The sequence below is a fragment of the Physcomitrium patens genome, chromosome 16, assembly GCF_059467195.1.
Source record: "Physcomitrium patens ecotype Gransden chromosome 16, ASM5946719v1, whole genome shotgun sequence".
Taxonomy (NCBI): Eukaryota; Viridiplantae; Streptophyta; class Bryopsida; order Funariales; family Funariaceae; genus Physcomitrium; species Physcomitrium patens.
The window spans coordinates 4,919,852-4,944,312 of record NC_143425.1 but is presented as its reverse complement, the minus strand read 5'-3'; the positions used below and the strand labels follow the sequence as shown (position 1 = coordinate 4,944,312).

The window sequence follows — 24,461 nt, the reverse complement described above, 5'->3', positions numbered from 1 at the left end:
CATTCATTAGTTATTGAGGTTTAATTATATTATAGAAATTACTAGGATTTGATTAGGATTTGATTTAGGATTAGGGTTTGGTTAGGGTTTGGTTTAGGGTTTAGGATTAGGATTAGGATTTGGTTAGGATTTGATTTTAGATTAGGGTTTGGTTAAGGTTTGGTTAAGATTTGATTTAGGATTAGGATTTAGTTTAAGATTTAGGATTTGATTAGGATTTGATTTAAGATTAAGGTTTGGTTAAGATTTGATTTAGGGTTAGGGTTTGGTTTAGGATTTAGGATAAGAGTTAGGATTTGTTTAGGATTTGATTTAGGGTTAGGATTTGGTTAGGATTTGATTTAGGATTAATATTTGGTTAGGATTTGATTTAGAGTTAGAATTTAGTTTAGGATTTAAGATTAGGGTTAGGATTTGATTAGGATTTGATTTAGGATTATGGTTTGATTAGGATTTAGTTTAGGATTTAGGATTTGATTAGGATTTGATTAGGATTTGATTTAGAATTTAAGATTAGAATTAGGATTTGGTTAGAATTTGATTTAGGGTTAGGATTTGATTAGGATTTGGTTAGGATTTGATTTAGGATTAGGGTTTGGTTTAAGATTTAAGGTTTGGTTAGGATTTGGTTAGGATTTGATTTAGGATTAGGATTTGGTTTAGAATTTAGGATTTGATTAGAGTTTGATTTAGGATTTAGGATTTGATTTAGGGTTTAAGGTTTGGTTAGGATTTGTTCAAGATTTCATTTAGGATTTAGGATTTTATTTGAATTTATTTAGGATTTAAGATTTACTTAGTTTTTGGCCTAAAGTTTGAATAAAGTAAGATTTCAACTAGGATTAAATTAAGATTGAATTGGAATGTATTTGAGATATGTTTGTAATCATTCTAATATTTCTATAAGATTTCTTATTATTTCTTTGGAATGCCTTTGAGGTTTCTCTAAATTTGATTAAAGTTTGTTTAGCATTGTTAGTGTTCTATTAGAATTAGGATTTCATTATTGCAATTTCCATTCTACCTTCCATAGTCAGGTGCCCGGAGCATTCTCAAGCAAGACTTCACATATTACGACAACAGTGAGTGTTGTGAGCCAACATATATTAAAGGTTGGACCAATACATTAGACAACCATCAAAAGAATCATGACATACTTAAAAGGTACTTTGAACTTCATAAAAATAACTTAGAAGTGATAGCATTACTATGCATGGTTATTATTATGTAGATTGGATTGAAGATGCAAATGATAGAAGGTCAACAATGAGATATGTATTCTTTGTTGGAGTGAAAGCAATTTCATGGAATTACAAAAAGCAACCAACAATTACAAGGTCAATAATGGAAGCAAAGTAAATGATAGCAAGCCATGGTGCAATGGACGCAATATGGCTAAGACAACTTTTGAAAGACATTGGAGTAGTACAAATGGAAGCATAGTCAAGTGACTATCAAGGATGTCTTTCTTTTACAAAGAATCCAAAGCATCATTCAAGGACCAAATACATTCACATTTAACATCACTTTATATGAAAGAAGATTGAAATAGAAATAATTGATATAAAATATTGTGCAATAGAAGGCATGCTTGCTGATTTGTTGACAAAGGCATTTGTAAAAGATAGACACTGGATATTGACAAAGGCTTTAGGATTCAAAGTCCCTTGACCAGTAGCAAAGTGGGAGTGTTGAAGTAAATAAGTAAAAATAGAATAAGTTATGTAGTAAAAGATATTACCTTAGGTAGGTTGTTAATGGTCAAAGGATTGACTCTTGGTGTATAAAAAGAGCATCTTATGGATATAGGACGACGTCAAAGACTAAGAATCAAAATCAAGATGATAAAGTATGAATTAGGAAATATCCAAAGACTAAGTAAGAATAATTAGTATTTGGCATAAGATACCCTTGTGTTTAGTAAGATGCCAAAAGATTCAAAGACCATAAGATATCTTTGAGGTACATTAGATGCCAAAAGAACTTAGGACTTAGGATCATGTGTATAAAAGTCAAAGAGTAAAAGATGTCTTATAAGATAGCAACTACAACCTATAAGTATTGGGTGTTGGAAATAAAAGACATCTTACTCTATACTCTATTTGTATGCAACCTTGTTGATGATATGTGTTGTGACTTCAAAGTTCTATTTCTTCAATATCTTGTTCCCTAATTTAATTGTCACTTCTTCTACTTACATCTAGTTTGCTTATTTCTTTGTCACTTCTTGCTCTTACTTCTTATTTGTTTACTTTGTTTTTACTTCTAAATTTGTCACTTTATTCTTACTTTTTTTTTCTTACTTCAATATAATTACTTGTTCTTATTTCTTATTTTCTTACTTCATTGTCACGTCTTCTTCTCATTTCTTATTTGTTTATTTTTTTTTAGCTTCTAATTTCTTTACTTTATTTTCACATCTTATTTCCTTCCTTCAATGTTATTACTTGTTCTTATTTCTTAATTTCTAACTTCATCATTACTTCTTGTTTTTACTTCTTATTCTCTTATTTTGTTGTCACTTTTTCTTTTTACATCTTATTTGATTATTTCTTTGTCACTTCTTATTCTTAATTCCTATTTACTTACTTTGTTCTTACTTCTAATTTCTTTACTTCATTTTCACTTCTTTCCTTACTTCAATATCACTATTTGTTCTTATTTCTTATTTCTTTACTACATTGTCACTTCATGTTCTTGCTTCTTGTTTGTTTATTTTATTGTCACTTCTTCCTCTTAAATCTTATTTTCTTATATCTTTATAACTTCTTGTTTTCACTTCCTATTTATTTACTTTGATGTTACTTCTAAATTTGTTACTTTATTTTTACTTCATTTTTCTTCACTTCAATGTCACTACTTATTCTTATTTTTTATTTTTTTACTTCATTGTTATTTTTTGTTTCCACTTTCTTTTTATTTATTTTTTTCTCACTTCTAATTTTCTTACTTTTTTCTCACATCTATTTTCCTCATTTCAATGTTACAACTTATTCTTATTTCTTGATCCTTTATTTCATTGTCACTTCTTATTCCTTTATTTTGTTTTAACTTCTTGTTCATATTTCTTATTTACTTGATATATTTTTACTTGTTTTTATGTCACTTCCTATTTTTTTATTTTATTCTCACTTTTAATTTATTGATTTCATTCTCACTTCTTCTATCCTTACTTCAATGCCACTACTTGTTCTTATTTCTTGTATCCTTATTCCATTGTCACTTCTTATTCTTACTACTTATTCTCTTATTTTGTTGTCACTTCTACTTTGTACAACTTGATTGCTTATTTCATTGTCACTTCTTGTTCTCACCTTTTATTTGTTCTTACTTCTAAATTCTTTACTTTATTCTTACTTTTTTTTTTCCTTACTTCAATATCACTACTTATTCTTATTTTTTAATCTCTTATTTCATTGTCACTTCTTGTTCTTATTTCTTGTTTCTTTATTATGTTGTAACTTCTTGTTCTTATTTCCTATTTGTTTATTATGTTGTTACTTGTTGTTTTCACTTTCAATTTGTTTACTTTGTTTTCACTTCTAATTTCCTTATTTCATTCTCGCTTCTTCTTTCCTTATATCAAACTTACTATTTATTCTTATTTCTTGTTTCTTTACTTCATTATCACTTCTTGTCCAACTTTTGGTTTCTTTACTTTGTTGTCACTTCTTCTTACATCTTCTTTGCTTGTATCTTTGTCACTTCTTGTTAACACTTCTTATTTACTTGCTTTATTCTCACTTCTAATTTCTTGACTTCATTCTCATTTCTTTTTTCCTTACTTTAATATCACCACTTGTTCTTATTTCTTGCTTCCTTACTTCATTGTTACTTCTTATTTGTTTACTTTGTTATCACTCTTTCTTCTTACATCTTATTTGCTTATTTCCTTGTTTGCTTACTTCTACTTCACTTCTTTTTTCCTTACTTCAATGTCAGTGCTTGATACTATTTCTTATTCCCTAACTTAATTGTCACTTCTTGTTTGTACTTCTTGTTCCTTTACTTTGTTGTCACTTCTTGTTCTTACTCTTTGTTTGCTTACTTCCTTGTTACTTATTGTTCTTACTTCTAATTTCCTTGCTTTTGTTCTCACTACTTGTTTATTTTATTCGTTGTGACTTCTAGTTCTTATTGTTTCACTACTTCTTGCTCCTTTGTTCTCACCGAGAACGAGGCGCAACTTCAAGGCACACAGCAAGACCAAAAACGTTGAAACTTTTGTCCAAAGATTTGTTCATATCCTGTGTTCGTCATAGTATGTCATCTCTTCTTACGGTATACCTATAGTATTTAGTTCGAAGCCTTCCATCCTTCTTCTGTGTTGCTACGCTACGCACAATATTACTGTGTGACTATTATTCATATCAATGTTACGCCGCCGCTTTGAGGCACCTTTGTTTTGTTCGTGTTTCATGGTTCACTCTCGTTTCAATATGGTACCAGAACCACTTTCCTAGGACCAATAGAGACGGGGTGATTTCCTTGCAGTGATAAGATAACACACCTTGTTGTTTCTTCCTCAAGCAACACTATCTCTATCGATTAAACTCAACACACAATGGTGGATCAAGTGGTCGCAGATCCGAACGAGCCGTCAGAGTTCAGCTCCAACTCTGGAGAACAACCGGCACTGTCTGAGGCACTAGTTGTGGCTCAACGACCATACCAAACAAGGGAATGCTCGATTCCAAAACAATACCATCTAGAGAGGCCAGACAATTACGGGATCTGGGCGTATCAAATGAAGAATGTATTACAAAGCGATAAACTTTATTAGTATTGTACAACCCTGTCCACTTTGGAGCAGCTAAGAAGAGCTAGCACCCTTACTGCCATCAATAACAATGCAAAAATGCAGCTCTGCGACTCATAAGGAGGTACAAGGAAGTGCACCTCTGTTTGACAAAAATCAAACAAAGGTACAAAACTTACAACGGCCCTCGCAGATACATGCTTATAGAAAAGTTTTTCATGATGAAAAAATCAAAAAAACATAAGTATAGATAGTTTTCTAACCAATGTGAAAGAAGTAGTGGATTTACTAGAGGAAGTAAATATAGATCTATCGGAAGATGTTGGAGTTTGGGCCACCGTCAAAAACCTACCTGACAAGTATGAATTTTTTTAAACAAATGACACTGGATGGCGATAAACTTTCATGTTATGAAGACATGGAGTCCAAAATACTTGCCATAGAGATGTCTATGAACTTATCAAATTCTGATCACTCCAGCGAGGCACTATTGGCACACCGAAATTGCGATTATCGCGACCATTAGGGAGGCCATACGTACCAGCAACCTTATTCCCAATCTGGTCAATGTTCTACGATTTTTGAATTAGGGAGCTCAGGATAGAGATATACCCAGAGGTCACAATCTCCTACACCACAAAATCCACACTATAGTCAACATCGACCACATCGATCGAATAGTAGATCGATCGCTTCATCATCAACGTATCAATCGCGATCAAATTCAGCACCATCATCTACATACCAACCTCGTTTCAAAACATGCGGTTCCGATCATCCCAGAAATGAGTGTTGTAAGTATTGCAGCGAAGCTGGTCACTTCGAAAGAGAATGCGACATCAAAGCTCATATCGACAGGGCAAAGGAATGGAAACATTGGATTTTACAAAAACGTTGTACCCGCCATATCGTCGACGCATGTTTTTTTCAATTAGAAATCAACTCGATTGATTCTAGGAGTTCAAAAATGAAGTAGTACTTGGATTCCGGGCATCCAACCACATCACTGGAAATCACCGTGCCTTCTCCTTCGTGCGCCCATCTAGTGGGCACCGCATCCGATCTGCTGGCGGATATAGTCATCACCGCAATCGGTAATGTATCCATAATCAACCTTGCCAAAGAAATAAAGTCTATGGGAAACGTTCTTTTTTAGCCTGGCATAGTCAAAAACCTCATTTCGGTGGGCTACGTGGCTGATAAAAACATGAGTCTTGAATTTGTCGTCGAAGAATGCTTCATCCGCCAACAACAAGACCACTCTCTAGTCGCCTACACCAAAAGAGACCGTGGTAATGGTCTATTCCACCTTGATCTATCCACGATCCTAGACCCAAGATAAGATCCGCATATCGACGTAATCTCTAAACCAATTGAGATACTCTCATGTTGCCCCGAATCCGATTGCGACATACGTGGCACGCTTGGCTGGGCCATTATCACAGCCGATGACTATCCCAAATAATTTAACAACACGCCGACCGCGAACTCCCTACATTTTCAGGCCTCTTAAATCCATGTAAAACATGTTTTCTCAGAAAACAAAGTAGGAAAGCAACCCCCAAAATAGAACGACACCGAGCCTCCCGCATCCTCGAAATCATTCACTTCAACGTTTGCAGCCCCTGCCCCATCAAATCTCTAGGTGGCGTATCCTACTTTGTCACATTCATTGACGACCATTCCAAAGAGCTTTGGACGTATTTTATGTCACACAAAAGCGACACTCTCCAAAAAAATTGACAATTACAAGCCAAAGTCAAAAATACTTTTGGACGCAGCAAGAGAGGCAGTGCACCCGGTAGAGGAAGCCGCACTGGAATTCTAGGCATCAAATGTTTCCTCGTCCCCATCGAGTTGTGTCTTGCCCCACTCAAGCCTTCCCCTGGTAAAGCTTGAGACATGCAAAGGAGAAGTAGGAAAACCAGCTTCAGGATCCTAGGCGCCATGCTGCAAAAGAAGGCTGCATAAAAGGGTGAAAGGTGATAATAAACAATACCTCGTCCCCTTGCCTCTCTTCATGCTGTACCCACTCCACTTCGACTCCACTTTGACTCCATTTCCTATGAACAGTGTCCAACTCCAGATTGCTATATTCACTCCACTTCATCTGCACACTTACCACACTTCATCTGCGCATTTTGCACAGGAACACATCGATCCAAAATACAACCAGCGCAGTCCTCAACGTCCGCGGTGACCTCCATTAGGTACATCACCCAACCACGTTTCTGTAAACCATCGCTAACGTCACCGATCCCAAAGCTCCAAACTCTCCCCATCGAACACCCCGACCTGCACACCCAATCAAGTCGCTCCACAAAACATGAACAACATAAAAGGAACCCTGCCTCATCCCACACAACGGTCGCGGCTACCGCACACCTTCCACAACCACACTCACACAGCTTCCTGCTGCATCTCCGCAACAACACAACCTCAATAACACTTCCCAACCCCCACGGAACCGTTTCGCCCATGCCATGCGCACCCGTATCGCACGCTCCCAATCCGTCCACTCACCCACGCAGCGCCAACCAAATGCACAGCGTCCCAACACCCGGAATTGCTCACATCCCCCATATCAGACGCCGTTCCCCCACGACGCTTCTTCCCGCTTCCATTCGCTCTCTCACCCAAATCAGACATGCCGCGAGCCCTAGCAATTCTCATCACCGCTTCCGCGCCTCCCACCGAGAACGGGGGCCAACGAACAAGGCACACAGCAGGACCAAGAAGCCCCCGTGGATTCCCCATCCCTGCTCTCCACGCTGACTTGTATGCTCCACAACCTTTCCACGTGCTCCACAAACCGCTGCCCTGGACTGCTGCTGCTCTCGGCTTCTGCAACTCCTACTGGAACTCCAGTTCGAACTCCTACTGCAACTCCAATTGGAACTCCCAGTGCTTGCGCCCTCCTCCATTCCACTTTGTCCCAGGGGTTCCTATAACTAGGCATGCTGTGCGCTTCCACCTTCATTCCACTTCATTTTCCTGTTTTGTTTTGCTCTCTTCGTAGAGGACCTGGCCTTGCTTGTGCTTCCTCCCTAGCCATGGCGCCCATCTCCAAGCAGCCCCCCAAGAGGAGGACCATCATCGTCCTCACTCCTCGATCTCTGCCCCCACAGACAATAATCTCTGCCCCCACAATCAACCCCAAGACAGCAACTACCCTTCCTGCCAAGCCAAGACAGCTTCCAAGGCACACCTCCAAAAACCCCAAGCCCAAATTCAATGCGCACTCGAAGCCACCCCATGCTTCCGACTCTGCCTTGCACACACCCGCGCATCCTCTTGTGCAGCCACAGCCAAACCCTGCTCAGCTGCTCAGGCCACACATAAGGCCACGCGTTAGGCCCGAGCCACGCTGCAACATTGCACCAGTGCTGGTGCCTAAGATCACGCCAACCGTGTCCCCGTTGTTGTCGAGAAGGCTGGGCCGGAGGATCCTCATGAAAGTCTGGATCCCTCCTCGACTTCCCCTCAACCTCATCTTCCCCATCGCCTGCAAGGTCACCCTGGCCCCAGGAATCACCTTCTACCCGATGTGAACCCTGCACCGCTTTCCAAATGCACGCCTCCCTAGGGTTCATATGCGGGGCTAGGGTTCAAATGCAGGGCTAGGGTTCATATGCAGGGCTTGGCATTTAGACTCGACAGATGATATGGCACACTTTTGGTGCGCCATCTCAGTTTCAGTCTATAGTGCACCACCATTCCCCCAATCTTGTATTTTATTCCCCCACTGAATAAAACACTCCTGGGCCATGCTCAGGCTTCCAGCATTTGTGGATGTAGATGCACTTGCTGCTATTTGTGGATGTACTCCCTAAGATTCCTTCACTCCACTCCTGGGCCATGCTCAAGTTACATCCACAAAAGGCATCGCATAACCTGACAAGAGGATGAAAAATTAGGTGTAATTACGTTCAAGAAACTGCTAACCCTGAAAAAAACGCTGTAAGCAACGCTCAGATGGCATCCATTCCAATCGATTAGATAGTGGCAAAGACATTCCTTAACTTCTCACCAAAAGTGCGTCAGTAATGACAATATATTCAGATCACTATCCAATTAATGATGTGAAAGGGCTTTGCGGATTGAGAAGTGACCATGTTCACTCATCCTCAGTCCAATACTAATGCGAGAAAAATCGATGCAAAGTCAAGTCTAATTTTTGAAAACGGTAAGGTACAATCTCGTCTCGACTCTTCCCAAGAAATGACATGCAACCATTAGCTAGATCTTCTTGCGACGTCTTCGAACCTGTAATAATGCCAGAAGTTTTATAAGTATATAAGCATAGAGTAACACAGAGCCGCAAGAAGTATTGGCAGCATGAACGTTCTAATATACCATGGTCAAGAGATGTATCCTTCATGCATCTGGTAAACGTTGAAAGATAGAGCCAATAAATCAATACATAAAGTAGGCATTGGCCAGGAATGACGTTGAAAGATAGAGCCAATAAATCAATACATAAAGTAGGCATTGGCCAGGAATGAGAAAGATCAAGCTAAACGCACCTTTTTAAGTGATCCAAAATCAGAAGCCTGGGTCCTGGTGGAATCTGTACATCTCTTAAAGAACTGCACAGACCAACATAAACCAAGTTCAGCCTCGAGTATCATTGAGTAAAGATTATACTATGCCAAAAAGCACAGTTCTCCACGAAACTAGCTTTCATACCCAATGACCTTCTTTTCACAGTTGTGTTGTGGAAAAGAAATAGGTTAAAAGTATATGTAGCAGTAACAAACCTGTCATTTAAAAGATGAAGAGTTGAATCTGTCAACATGCCCTTCTTGAAGTTCTTCTCGTACTTTTGCAAATTAAGTTTCTCCAACATAATCTTTGATCGCAAGTAGTCTTTGTCCTCACTTCTGAGCTAGTTATCGCATTCTTAGCTAGTTATCGCATTCTTCTTGAATCTTAGCAAGGGATAATAAAAAGAAGTTGCGGTTTCTCCAAGTTAACTTCCAACCTGTTCACAACTTTCCAGGGTTCGTTCCGATTATGGTTTAAGTACGAAATCCTACTTACACACCAATGTCCTGCCTCAAACACGAGCATGCAAGCCAATTCAAAACAAAGACCCCTGAACCAATCAATATACAGAATTGAATGACAATTTACTAAAGATTAACTCCCCTCGATTCATGAACAACCATAATCACGAAAAGGCACTCAACCAGAAGTAAAAAGATCTCATAATTCAGCGAGAATACAATTAACAAGCACAAATCACGAATTTTACCAGAAACGAGAAGCCCTAAATTGAAGGATCCAGTGAATTCCCAGTCACAATTTCATGATCCCGATTCACGATAGCCACAAATCCCAGCCTGGAGACCCACCTTGGCTTGCTGAAGCGAGGCAGCAGCCTCGGGGTTAAGTTGAGGCGAAGGAGTTGGCATGGTAGAGACCACATCTGCACTGAACGTCCCCATGAGCGCGCCTATAGCACCACCTTGCACAGCGCTCCCTGCTGTGACCAACGCTACCTCCACAGCAGCGGGCTGCTTCTTCAGCCATACCTTGACATCCTGGTCCAGCTGCTTCACCTTGAGCTGAATCATCTGGATGGGATTCCCATCCGTTTTGTTCGTAGCCTGCATCATAGACGCTCCTCGAAAAACCCAACAACCCTAGAGCTCCAAGGCCAAGCTCAGAAGCTTGACGAAAGCGCTGCAAAAGCCATTGGCGACAACTCCACAACACAATCCAAAAGTTAATCTGGGGCTCATCGGAAGCAGTGGAGCAACCCCAGTCCGGTTCTCAATCCTGATGTCATGTCCAACACCGGTCTCGATTCTCAATCAGGACGTCTCACCGATCACAGATTTTGATGTATTTATGTGTAGTGTCTAATCTCCTGCTGTGTTTGGGAGCGTCTCCACTATGTCTTCTGAAGATTTTGAGATTACTGGTTGGAGGGGAGATTAAATAGGATTTTCAGATTTTAGTAGAGAATTTCATTGAACATCTTTTTAGAACACATATTAGTATGTTCAGCAATTGTAGTATTAACATGCGTAGAGTTAAGAAGATTACATCATTAATGAATATATTTTATGCGGAATTTTAATACAAGATTGGTCTGTCTAGGACTGGACTGTTAATTCTACATCATGGGCATGACTAAAAATATCTTTGAAACCTTGGCAATGGTCACTTAGTACCAACATGTCTGTGCAAAACATGTGTAGTACCAACACTCAATCAACTTTTCTCAAATCTTAATTTGGATGCTCACATTAACGGTTTAAGCAATGAAAATTGATTTCACTCCCTGTCGTGAATGTGTTCCTGTGACAACTCCTCAACTTCGCTTGATTCTTTGGAAAAGCAAATAATTTTCGCAGCAATCACTTGGAAAAAATATCTACCGTAAATTTTACCTGGGAATGTCGAAGTAAAAATGTAAAGAAGATTCAAATTTGTGTCATATACTGGTGTTAAGGAGAAGAAATTGTGGGCCGGATGTGAGCCCCAGCGCGACGGCGCAGCGCCTTGGGAACGGAGTTGAGTCTCGATAGGTCATTCTCCAAAGCAGATTGCGCTTCCATCGCAGAAGCTGATGAACGTCGGTTCCGTTTGGCGGATGTTGTTGCGTTCACGACAACACATTTTCAAGGAACTAGAATTTTTGTCCTGGGTCAACAAATGTCGCCGTTAACAAAGTGTGGCGAAAAGAAGCTGGTATTCGACTTTCCCGACCTCTCTCCTTGCACCATCGAGGAGCCGTAGAAATCCTCCACCCCCTAGAAGCAAGGTAATGGTAGTATATGCGCCGCTGTATACGCCAAAATTAGCCTGCCAAGAATCGGGAGCCTCTCGATACGCAAATTCATACCACAGACGCTAGGAGCCCAAATCTAGCATGACGAGCGACACCTCTGGAGGTTATATTTCAGACATGAATCTGGAAATCGCCCACCGTCAACGTTGGCATCTAAATTTACAGGGGTGAGAAAACATGGCCAAGGTGATGGGAGCCGTTGTGCGAGAGCGTCGTGCAAGTGATAGATAAGGGCGTGCGAACGGCGTGCACATCTTCGATTCAAATGTTAGCCATTCGCGGGATTCGTCCAAAACCCCCAAATATGCTTCAGGTTGTATTTCTTGTGGTTGATTAAAACAACAAAAACATAAAATAAAAATAACTCAAAACTAATCTCTCTCTCTCTCACTCACTCACTCACTCACACACACACACACACATACACCAGTTTAATTCTTAGCCAGGAACGGTGACGGTGAATTTTTTGTGTCTGCTCCAAACCCTCAAACCCCCGCTTTGGCTCTCCGTCAACGTAGTCCTTTCGCAGTTGGACTTTCATAGTCATGTGATGTGTCAACGTTTAACGGTCTGAACCCCTTTGAGCAGTTTCCGTTTAAAAAATATAAAAATCGTCTTTTTCTTTTCTTTTCTTTTCTTTTTTTTTTTTTTTGCCTGTATCTGTACTTTTCTTTGCAGTCTCACTGTCAATGTACAGGTGAACACGGCCATACATGATCTGGGTCCTCAAACAAAATGTTTACGTTTATCAAAACGTGAACAGAGCTTCCACGAGCAGTAGGAGAACATTCTATTCAGAGTGCAGATGGAGGCCAAATTACAACGCTCGGCGATTCACCGTTAGACTTCTGCACTTGGACCGGAGGGCACACACACATCCAACAGAATTTTCACAACTCCCAAGGCACTAAATACATAGGATTCAATTTTCAACTGCCTTCTGTCATTGGGGGGTAATTGCAAGTGGCAAAGTTCGGAAATGGGTGGGAGTAAATATTTTTATTAGGGGATATTTCACCAAATGAAGAGTTGGATCAATCACCACGTAATGACCAACATTCAAGAAGTTCGTCTGAATTTAGAAGTTATAAAAGGGTTGACATTTGTAGTAAATATTTGTTCAATTTTGAAATTCAAGTGGATTCAATTTTTTTTCGGGTATGGTTATTTATTTAGATATTTCAAGAATGATAAGGCTGATGAGCATAGTTCAAATAAAGATTTAATATCATTACATACAATGTAGCATTTAGATAATAAGCTCATAATAAAACTTAAGTTTGTGAACTTTGCTAATATTTAGGTTTAATGTTGGTATTTCATAGATACTAAGATTCTACTCTACCACATTTGCAAGACTTTCTAGTACATAGCATACTTCTAAAATTTAATGATATATATTTTAAGAAAGAATTATATTCTCTATTAATTATACTTCTTTCAAACTTTTGGAATGGTAGGTAAGCATTGGATATTAAGCAAGGAATAAAACCCTTTTTCTAAACTCAACCTTTATAGATGATAATTAGTAAAACAATATTCATCTAAAACGATAAATTTAGAAGTAATTTTATAAAAGTAATAGTAAATTTAATGTAGCTTTGGTACATTAATGAAAAGTATGTCAAGACATATTTTTGAAAAATATGTCAAGAAAATTATTTTTCATGTTGAACTTGCTACAATGCCTTCTGATCCCAGCTAATTCCTTCAAAGCATGTACTTTCAAATGCATTTTAATAAGATATGTTGAAAAAAAAATTAAATAAGAAATACATAGAGATGATAATGAATTATTATTATTAATTCTAAAAACATGTAATAAATATTATAAATATTAAACTTCATGTGATTTTATTTTTTAATTAATAAGATTGGATTTTGGTAATTTAGGCATTAAGAATTATAAAAATACTTAATAATATAGTTATTTTGTAGGATAAAATTACATAGATAGTTAGAATGAAGTAGAATTAAAAATAAAATAAAAGAGGCAAGGCTTTGAGATTTTGAAGATTTATTATGAAATTTAAAATATGATAAATAAAATTTAAAATAGTATATATATATATATATATATATATATATATATCTGCAAAAATATATATAGACATGTTTTGCATAGTTTTAATTATTCCAAAAACATATTATTACATTAATAATTACATTGTTACATGGAAGATTTAGATAATGATATAAAAATATATCAATATTAATATTTCTTTGATTAATTTTTATTTTCATTGTATCAATGTTGGTATTTTAAAATAATAGAAAAAATATTAATTTAATTTTTTTATAATTAAGAGAATTAAAAATTAACTAAATATTTAATATAAAATAAATAATCAAATTTATTCTAAAGAATTTTAAGATCAATAGATTAAATTTTATAAATAAAATAAAATATTTTTATTCACTTTTATATTTAATTATTATTTAAATTATTCCAAAGAACAAGAAACTTAAATCTAAAGATGGTTGCATAAAAATTAGAAGGATAAAATCTTTAATTAATTTTTTATCAATAATAAAGATATAGTCAATTAAATTTAGATATTACTAGGTAGAGATCTCACTTTTATTGTATACACTCTTTTTTTATTGCATCAACCATACATTGTCCCTTCACTACTTCTCTCCCTCTTCTCTCCCTCTTCTCTCCCCCCTACCCCTCCTTCCATGCTATACCAACAATACATTGTTATTATAAGTTTTTCAATAATATAGACATAACTAAGTTTGAAAAGTTTAAATACATAAAAGTAAAAACAAAAACAATAATCTACAACATACAAACAATAGTGGCATAGAAGGTATCAAAGTAGACAAAACAACACTAAAATAGAGGTGTCAATCCAATAAAACCACTATATAGACATCTTCTCTCATCTTTTTATTTATTTTTTGTTCTATTTAACTTACATTTTATTAATGTTTCTATTTTATTGGCATTGTTTTTATTCTTTCACCCTCATTGATATCTAGCTTGTTTAAAAACTTGTAGTGATGATGTATTGTTGGTGTGGCATGGGAATTATCTATGCAATTATAAAGGGATGTCCACATGTCAAATGGGAGATATCCACCTAAATTTATTTTTTATGAAAATATAACATGTACAGTTTGGATTGCTAATACATTTAAAAATATTTTTAAAAATAAACTATTATTTACTAATAAGAACATAATTGTGTAACAAAATATAACAAGTATTGTTATATATTTCTTTAATAATAACAAAGAAACATCATATTACAAAGCATAATAAGTATCAAAAATATATCTTCTTAATTGTCATGTTGTGCTCTATTCAAATGATTTAGACTGTAAATCATCACCAACACAATGTTTTCCTCCACCACTTCTCAAAATCCTTGATTTGATGGCCAATCGATAGTAGATCAAATATCTAGGCAGGAATCAAGGAAGAGAGGAAAAGTACAACAAATAGACATGAATCTCACCGTTGGAATGGCACAAATACATCATTCCTCCACAACACACTTCCAACATTGGACTCAGGTCAAAACAGAATTAGCCATGGATTTAAAAAAGAAAAAAAGAAGAAAAAAAGAAAAGAAAAAAGGCATAACCTCCTCATGGTCACAAACACAAAATGTATTCTCCAGAAATAATCGGACCACCATGGATCTCAAATTCTTTGCAGTGCACCCTTACATTCCCCATGCATTGGCTCCTTGCCCTTCAGAACAAAGTTGATTCTCGAACATCGGAGAAGCAGTCGAATAGCAGTACAGCAAGCATCCCAATCATGTGCAGATCACAAACTGTGCAAAAAGAGCAAAGACTCTGCACCACAATCCAATTCCAATGAGGGGGCTCATCAACGCTCCGCATCATCCGAAACGCGAACCCACAGTGGATGCAAAAAAGCAGTTAATGCTCCGAGTGACCTATATTTTCATCCAGAATCAGGAGCAGCTTCCTAGGACTCCATGGCGTAGTAAATGAGGCGAATCAGGTTGAACTAGGGGTGTGGGGCAATGTCAACTTCGCATTTGCTGGGAAATGGATAGTGGGGAGCAATGAGAGAGGCGTTGTATTGAGCAGGAATTTAGGGCGGTGTTGTCAGCCCTTAATGTGCCCGCCCTGCAATTGTGCATTGATTTATATCGTGACAGCTCGGGCACGCGCGGCCCCACCTTCTGATGAATGCAAGTTTGGTCTCAGATGGTGGACTCCTGCTGTGTCTAAAAAGCTGTAATCGGAAAAGTGGGTCGGAGATTTCGAGAAGTAAAAAAAACAAACGTGTACACAGACCGAGTCACTTGTGGTTTTTAACCCACATTGCTTAAACACTTGACATTGCACAACAGTCCCCTGTGCCATTGTATCGGTGCATTATATGCGGCTAATTCGCTGAATGAGTATTTCTTAAAATCAGTTTTTTGTAGTGGCTCTCACTTGTATTGCTCATCTTACCAGTATTTTTGGGTAAATGGCATATGATATCGAAATACCCTCAAGGTATCATGTATGGTGTTATTTTAAAACTAGCTGAAATTGAGTCTCGAGAAATTATAAGATATCTGAAGGCGCATTCATGGCTTATGGTGTGCTTAAAAAATTATGCTCCTTACCTTCCTAATGATCTTTGATTATCCTGCCCAATCAGGATAGTTCCCTAACCAGAGACACAAGCTCGCATAATAGCAACGTTCCATTACATGAAGGGACTCACAGAGCAGCAACAGGTTTGGGGGGGCTTTTGTACATGTTCTGAACCGTCATTATTGACAACAAATTGCTAATTCATGTTCAGAGGCCGTGAAAATTGAACCAAGTCTTCTCTCCAGCTAAATTGAAGAGATGGTTACGATTAGAAGCTTGAAGGAAGCGAAAGTCTTCCTGGTGAATCATCTACTTCCTCAGTTATTGTTGATGACCACATTAAAGTTTCGGGAGAGAATAGAGGAATGCCATGAGCAATGAAGCACTGAATCAATCTATTCAATTAATGCGTAGGTTAGAAACAACCTTTCCCAAGAAATGTTCCCGCCAAGCGAGATCCCCACAAGGCAAAAGCTTCGCTTGAGTTGACCACTTCATCTTTCAAACAAACTTATTCACAAATTCTCCAACGCAGCTTGTCTCACACATGAAAAATCAATAGCCAACACAAATACCCATAAGTTCCAAGCGCTCGAACTCGACGTGGGTCATGCAGAACACTCAAGAAAAAAATCTTGCGCTTGTCACAGACATGAGATGAAAGCTGTGTGACCCATAAATCGCCAAAAACTGGAGCAATATCTGGCTGCGTGGCACAAGAAATCCATGCGCGAATGGACCAAAGCGGCGGCCCTAGCCTCCAGGTTTGACTCCACCGTAAACCGCACAGGCATGAACAATCCATAAGTGAGAACTGAAGTTTTGGTAAGAGAACAGGGACGCGACGCGTTCCCAATGAGGGGAACATTTCGGCGGGCGGGGAAGCGCGGAGGCGTTGCGGCGTGGGGGGGAGTGTTGCTCGGTCCATGGCACGCGCTGGTTTGCAGCAGACCAGGAAGGACGGGGAGTGAGAGAAAGTGATCGAAAGAGAGAGAGCGAGAGTGATTCTGGTGGGGCTGTTTGCCTGCCTGGCTCGCTGGAACTACGCTGCGTCCACGTTCTCCATTCCCTTACTTCTACTTTTCCATCACTGAGCAGTTTTTTTCCCCTTCGCCCCGATCGATGTAATCACGCGCACTGCTCAAGAAAGTGGTTGGATGGGACGAACCCACTCGCCAATGGTCGCAATTGCGCTTTCTGGGAGGTTGTTGGAATCGGAGCTGGAGTTGTTGTGGGGGTTTTTGAGGTTTGCAGGTTGGAGAGTTTGACTTTTGAACCCTAATGTTGAATTGAGGGAGCGGTGATAGAGATTCGATGGCGGGGTTTATGGTGGCGGAGCAAGGTTTGGGAGGTTGTGGATTGTTGGTTTGAATGGAAAGGTGGGTTGGGATCGTAGGGACGGGATCGGGGGTTCGCCTGGGCTGAGGGGGAGAGTGGGGTGGTGGGTTTGCGCTGGGTCGAGTGTCTGAGGTGGCGTTTGCGTGTCCTAAGTTTCGCACCAGGATTGCATTGGGTATCGGATTGGTTGCTAATTCGATCAGCAGTGGAATTGACGCGTCCTTTTTTGCATCTTTTGTAGCAGTCCCTAATGTTCGGACCGTTGAGGAGGCTAGAATGTAGTTTCGCTTTTGTGCGGCAGGAGGAAGCGGGCACACTGCGAGTTCAATCTGTATGGGGAACGTCAGAAGTAGGTCTTTGACTGTTCCAGAATTTTAGAAGAATCCTAATTTGAACCTCACCTTCAATATAGTGGAAGTGGAGAACCTTAGAGCGTATCTTTTGACCCAATCTGAGCGGCTATTAGTGCCATGTCAGTAATCTCAAGTCGTTTGAAGCTTGGGTGATCTTGGCCAGGATAAGCTAGGAGGAAACCTCGTATCTCCTCAGTGGATCATGTAGTCATGGTCCCGGTGACTTGAAAAATTATGAAATTATCCTAGTAGAATCCATTTGATTGTTTGTGTTCAATCCGAGCTACCTGGCTGGAGAATCTCACTTCTCTTTTGCATCGTGTGTGCAGGCTGGAAACGTTCTAATTGGTCTATAATCTTATGAGTTTTGGGGTATATCTCCCAAGGAGTGTCTTTGTGCCGGGTTGAGAGGGTTTGGTCACTCAACTATATGAAATTATAGCTCAATCTTGACTTCTTGACTTCCAAAGAGCGTGGAGTTCGTGTCGAGAAATTGAGGCGCAGCTGGTGTGGTGGTGCCGGAACCGAGAAAGACAAAGGGGGTGGAATTGCGCTTGCCATTGCGAGTTGAAGTATTACAGTTCTAGTGTGTTTTCGAAGGTGGAGAAAGGTAGCAGATGCCTTGGATTTGCATGAGTGTTGTCTGTGGAGCAGAGTCGGAACTCATCGTCGTGTTTGGGTAGTAACTGGAAATTGGAAGCCGCTCATTTTGATTTGAAATTGCAAGTAACTTGCTGTGGAGTACCTTAACAGTGGCACATTTGGCTCTAAAAAAGGATGTCATTTAAGATTCTTGTGATCGAATTTTTGGTCACTTCAAGTTTTATAACTCCTGCTCGATAGTGAGATTTAGTATATTAGTTTTTGAGGAGGCACGATGGGGAGACATGTCCTTGAAAACACGGGAAGGATGAATTTGTGGATGGATTGTAGCACGTCTCATTGGGTATAATCCGCTTGGAGATGGCATGGAGAGGACAACAAGTTGACATCCCTTTGGACTGGAATCCAGCTTCTTCCCTGCAAGCTTTTGCGGGTGTAGTCGAATTCATTGTGGTTCTTGTCTTTTGTTTTATTCATTACGCAGCGTTTCGAGTTCTAGGTAGAGTTGGCTCAAACCCTCCAAATTCTTGTCGTAATCGATTGAGAGGAAAATTGAGAAAGACCAATTATTTGATATATTTTCTAGGTCGCAATGGAAAACTTTGCTGGGCTAGTTGCTGCAGATAGTGCAGTAAATAATAGATTAGGTCAAATTTCTAAGGATTCATTGGCAGAGTCTGCGTCTGAAGATGTAAGTGTTGAGAATGAATTAGGTTACATTTCACCGGTTAGGAATGTCAAAGATCAAGAACAGGAAGATAGGGACAGAGACCAAGATTTGAAGGACAAGGAACTTTATGAAGCTCTTCAGTGTGAACGTGAAACACTGGCTGCTCTGTACAGCGAGTTGGAAAAGGAGAGGAATTTCTCCGCAACAGCTGCTAGTGAAGCTCTTGCAATGATTTCTCGTTTGCAAGAGGAGAAAGCTGCTGTACAACTGGAGGCTCGGCAATTCCAGCGGATGGTCCTCGAGAAGGCAATGTATGACCAGGAGGCAATTGAAGCCTTGAACGAACTTCTCATGAGTCGAGAGGAAGAGAAGCTTGCGTTGGAAGAAGAAATTCGTGTGTGCAGAGAAAGATTAGACTCTGTTATGAAGGAAGAGAGGAGACAATCATTGAAACCTAATGCGATCTCTGAATCACCAATTTTAAATAGAACCGGAAAGGTTATTGTGACTCCAAGGGCTGTGAAAGAAGAGCAACCAAAGTGTATTGATAAGTTTAGCACCACCAAAAGCCAGCTCTACGCTGCATTAATACCTGACGCAGGTCGTGGTATCGAAGCTGAATTTGAGAAGGCTCAAATAGGTGTTAGACCCAAAGTGGCAGGCCGTGAAAATGGTTCCAGGATTCCTCCTGCTAACTTGAAGAGCAAGGTTGGGAAGTCCGACGAGGGAGAGGATGGAAAACATGAATTGACAGGGTACGTCAGCCTGAAAAGGAGATGGGGTGCTCAGGAAGTGTCGCTAAAGACTTTGGACCAAACCAAGGAGGAAAGACGGATAGAAGAGAAAAGGCTTTCCGTTTTAGAGTTTGTCCGAAAGTTTGAACAGCAACAGCAAGGGGCAAGACTTCCTGTCTTACAATCATCTACCAAGCATAGAAGTGGCGGTGACTCTAGGTCTAAAGCGCATAGTGATGATGTTGAAGAAGGCACAGACTCACTATCATCGAGTAAGAACGAGACACCTTCGAGAGTTCTCACAAGAGATCATTCTATGCGACGTAGACTATTCCAGGAAGATCAGGGTGACGAAGAGCGGGTCTTTAATGTGTCCCCAGAGGATGCCGAAGACGGAGGCATCTATGATAGGCGTCGTAGTTGCGTTGGCACCAACGAAGTTGTTGATGATGAAATGTGCAAGGGTATCGATGATACAGAACAGTGTTCGGAGGAAACATTGTTCGTGCATGATGTTTATGAGGTGCAGAAGTTGGGGCCTGGAACGGAAGATGCGGACTATGTTCGCAATTTTTCAAGTGCAGAGCCGCACCCAACAACCCCTTCAGATCGCCTTGGCAAGCCAGATTTGCATAGTTTTGATAGGGGTGATAGGGATTACGAGAGCGAACCAGAGCCCTTATGCTTCATTCACCCTGCACACCTTGATGAAGACGTTGACGACTTAGACAAGGACTCTCCATGGGAGGACTTACAAGGGAAGGTTAGGTACAAGAACCTACGGGTTTCTTCTTCGCTTAGGGGAGACGACACTAGCTCAGGTGTGGAAGAAGAAATCGAGAACTTGACAAATCGCTTGAAAACTTTGGAAGCTGACAAATATTTCATGAAACAAGTTATTGAATCTTTGAAGAGAGAGAATGGAGAGATGAAGCTTGCTCAGCAGTTGCGCGAGTTTGGGCGAATGGAACAGCAAGAGCTGTGGCCGAAACGGTTGCCGATGACATTTCAGTTTCAGGTAAAGTTGCATCCAATTCTCTTTGCTGCCAATAACATTGTTTTGCACTTTTTTCCTACATTGTTTCAATTTGACACAATGAACTTAGTTTATGGTCACGTCTGCTCTTTTGAAATGAGCTGATTTTACTTGCTCTCCAGCGCATCACACCCCCAACAGAAAGTCTCGGTATTGTGTGCATTTAGTTTACAACCTAGGTATTAGTGACCAGGGTTGAGTACTTAGAAACCCAGTTTCGGGATTGAGAATTTGGTGCCCTTCACTGACCGGATGAAATTGTTCCTTTCCTTAAGTTCTGATGAGAGGTTTCTTCGTGTTTTATTGACCTAAGGCTTGGGCATTTGTTTCAATGAGTGGCCAATGTGTATGTGGGGAGTGTATTAATATAGCATGCTTGGTGTTTATGGGTGTTTTTCGGGTATCAGGGCATGATGTCATTCGCTCGTTTGTGCAACAATGCTCAGGCCCGTTTGAACAAGTGAGTAGATCGCAATGCCTTTCTCAGGCTTAACAGTGACACTTATGTTCTCCAACTTTGTTCTACTGACTTTTCGAAACATGCACTTTCATTTGTATTGCGCCTCGTGTTAGAGGGAATGTTTATTTTAATGACGTTGCTTGGGAGTAGATCTCTAACATTGTCTTGAGTCGGGCGTCTAGATTTCTTGCTGTTTGGAGTTCAAATCCTTAATGAATACCGCATACTTGCATTGAGCTTGTAATCAAATGATAACAGGATGTTTCAAAGTAACACGGTATTGTCCTGATGTTTAGATTAGCATTTACATGTCTAAGAGACTCCGACACAACGGGATCCGAAAGGGAGCGCTCTGTGGGACTGAGTCGCCTTCTCCAACAATCACCCAAAGGTTTGCCTGGTACATGTTTGACCCGTGTGCGTAAAGCGGAGGAAATTATCCCCACTACAATTTTGTCTCGGAAGATAGACAAATGGCCTTTTTCCAGGACACTCAATCTGATACAGCGTTGAGCATCAGTTGAGATATTTTTTGTCAGTTAATATTTTACCTAGAAGTATTGCTCCCTTGTGTAAACCCACCATTGACATAAAAGCATCCAAGCTAGTTTGGAATGCATTTTCCAAAGGTCCTTGCTTGCATTGCATTCAATAAGTACTAGCTTTTGATACAATGTGTTGTGCGAGTACATCAATGTTGAATCTTTTTCTGCATATGGCTGACACTTGCAAGACCTTTCCTTAGTAGGATATTGATATGACAAGGAATGTGGTTGTGTGTGATTATATATATATATATATATATATATATAACTGTGCATACAACCATTAGACCTCAACGAACTAAGCTGAAGAGGTGAGGGTTTGGATGCGTCTATATTAATAGCAGTGACATCATGTGGGCGTGTGGGCACTTAAAAACAGAAGATGGGTACAGTTTTTGTTTATTGTGAATACACCGTTGAACAAATGTGTGCTGTAAAATACATCTATTGGAGCAGAATGGCATCAATCAGCACACTTTTGAACAGACCCACATGTAAACAAAAATCAATGTTTATTTTTTTATTCAAGCATGCACTTGGGTTTCATTTTTATGTTGTTGACTTCTGTCGGTTTATTTTCTTATTTGGATACGAATAGAGGATCTATTACAGATGTGATATGATCACAACTGCCTTGAATCAGGTATACTCTTTGGTTGCTTAGGGACGTTAACAGTTTAGTCTCAGTTGTGATCTTAGAAAGATAAATGTTTTTTGTTAAAAGACCATTTTTCTATCAAAATAGTTCGTTATACATCCATATTTTCTTGATGAATAGCCTAAATTGCTCATTCTAAGGATATTTTCTTTCCACTAGTGTTGTCTACAATTCCAAAACAATTAATCAATTAATGACCATTAAACTTTTAAAAGTTATGTACAAAAAAAACCATCATGGCAATATGATTTGAAAAATGTATGGAAGAGTTTATATAATTTGCGATATATATTTTGACACAAAACAAAAAAAACAAACAAACCAGAAAAGAAGTGAAACTGCTGATATTGGAATTGTTTGTAAATATTTAACTAGAAAAAGTATCTTTCAAAGATTGAACAAAAAGATAACAAAGATCTGAAATTTCTTGGAACTTGATTTTGTTTTTCTCTAGTATTTTGTACCTAAAAAGATAAGTGAACAAATGTGTATAATCACCACCTTTGAAATTTTCAAGTTTCAATTACTTTGCAAAATGAACAAAAAAAGAAAGAAAAAAAAAACACAATGTTTTCTTTTAATGCAATGCATGCATACTAAATATAGTTTTATTTTTTATTCTTTTATTTTTTTATTGGAACAACTTAGTGAAAAGAAATACTTAATCCTTTGAAATCTTCACAATTATAAATGAATAGATTAGGATAAAACCACTATATTCGATTTGGGCCTCCTCAACCTTGTTCGACAAATTTCAATTTGCGAGCTTGATTTTGCCTTGCCAATGTCATGCAATGAGGATTGATTGAATTATGGCTCAACTCATTGTTAATTGTTACAATTCTATGTGTGGTTTATTCCTCATTTACTTTGTGTAGGTCATGCTAATAAAAATTAGCTTGAAATTTAGGCAGCAAATATGTCAATCTAAATACAAACTAAATAGGAGATACTAGTAAAAAAGATTTGTCTCATAAGAAGCATGAGATGAAGTATGGTAGCCTTGCAAACTTTGCTTTCTTCCTTGTCTTAAACCTTGTTCAACATTGATGGGAATGTAGATCAAAAGCTAAGAAGTTCATGCATATGTATTAAACAAGTCCAAATTCAAAGACTTCTCTACAAACGAGCACATTATTAAGAGAATTATTTCAAAGAGATTGCAATCTCTACACATCTACCACTTGAAATGCATCTCAACTATCTAGCCCAAATGCAAAAGTAAGCAAAATTCAATCTATATTCCACCACCATATCTAACATCCAACATTGTGGTCCTAAACTAAGAGATAACCGATTCCAGCTATTCAACACTATTTAGATATCAAATTTCCAAAACCCACAATTCCTTATTCTCAGTACTAACATATTTTGATACTATCCTTGAGATTGAATCCTTGAATCATGTCAAATTCTTCTATCCTTGTTCATTCAACACTCTTCCCTCACTAGAAACAAATCCACCTCCTCATCCTCATCATTTATGTGTATACTTCATTCCAATGATAATAGTAATATTAAGAAAGCAACGAGAGCAGTTTGAGAAGTGGTAAAGAACTAGCTTATAAATAGAGGCAGGAGTGGGAGAGAGTAGTGAGTGTGGTAAGGCAATGGCGTATCAAATTGTGATGTCTTCTTCTAACTTATAAGTTGATTTATTACCTAGTATATTTGTCTTCATGATACATTCCTTAGATATCTCTGCAAACAATTTTAGTTAGTAGTAGAAAGTTAAAATCCATAGTAGTGAAATTGGACTTGTTTGAGATTGAAATGCATATTATGGAAGTTATGGCCACTGATTTGCCTTTTGTATTGGACTACCCAAGTAGGTGGAATGCTATTCAAGTTTGTATTAGACAATTCACACTTCTTAAAAATAAGATCAACATCAAACATCCTCGTAGGATTAGCAAAGTCTATTATTC

General features: G+C 38.7%; 3 protein-coding genes across 7 annotated transcripts; 1 reads left to right on the top strand and 2 right to left on the bottom strand.

Moving 5' to 3' along the window:
* Window positions 1–4,757: 4,757 nt before the first annotated feature.
* Window positions 4,758–8,352, bottom strand: LOC141046361 (uncharacterized). The gene is made up of 2 exons (XM_073539772.2): window positions 6,759–8,352; window positions 4,758–6,653 (listed from the first exon to the last, which is right to left on the bottom strand). The coding sequence occupies exon 1, from the start codon at window positions 8,350–8,352 to the stop codon at window positions 7,807–7,809; it is 546 nt and encodes a 181-aa protein (XP_073395873.2). The 3' UTR covers window positions 4,758–6,653; window positions 6,759–7,806.
* A 141-nt stretch (window positions 8,353–8,493) lies between these two features.
* LOC112293024 (chloroplastic import inner membrane translocase subunit HP30-2) lies at window positions 8,494–10,605 on the bottom strand. Its single transcript, XM_024542056.3, has 4 exons — window positions 10,117–10,605; window positions 9,520–9,647; window positions 9,286–9,348; window positions 8,494–8,653 (listed from the first exon to the last, which is right to left on the bottom strand). Exons 1-4 carry the CDS (start codon window positions 10,378–10,380, stop codon window positions 8,494–8,496), a joined length of 615 nt encoding a protein of 204 aa, XP_024397824.1. The 5' UTR covers window positions 10,381–10,605.
* Window positions 10,606–16,351: 5,746 nt separating this feature from the next.
* LOC112293785 (uncharacterized) lies at window positions 16,352–21,958 on the top strand. Of its 5 annotated transcripts, none has more exons than XM_090256758.1 (5): window positions 16,352–16,900; window positions 18,157–18,929; window positions 19,144–20,852; window positions 21,278–21,330; window positions 21,627–21,958. In XM_090256758.1, the coding sequence occupies exons 2-5, from the start codon at window positions 18,791–18,793 to the stop codon at window positions 21,841–21,843; spliced, it is 2,118 nt and encodes a 705-aa protein (XP_090112884.1). In that variant the 5' UTR covers window positions 16,352–16,900; window positions 18,157–18,790; the 3' UTR covers window positions 21,844–21,958. The 5 variants fall into 5 exon arrangements, with proteins under 5 accessions (XP_090112884.1, XP_090112886.1, XP_090112882.1 ...); XM_090256756.1 differs by lacking the exon at window positions 16,352–16,900 and adding an exon at window positions 17,053–17,390; XM_090256757.1 differs by lacking the exon at window positions 16,352–16,900 and adding an exon at window positions 17,053–17,515.
* The last annotated feature ends 2,503 nt before the right edge of the window (window positions 21,959–24,461 follow it).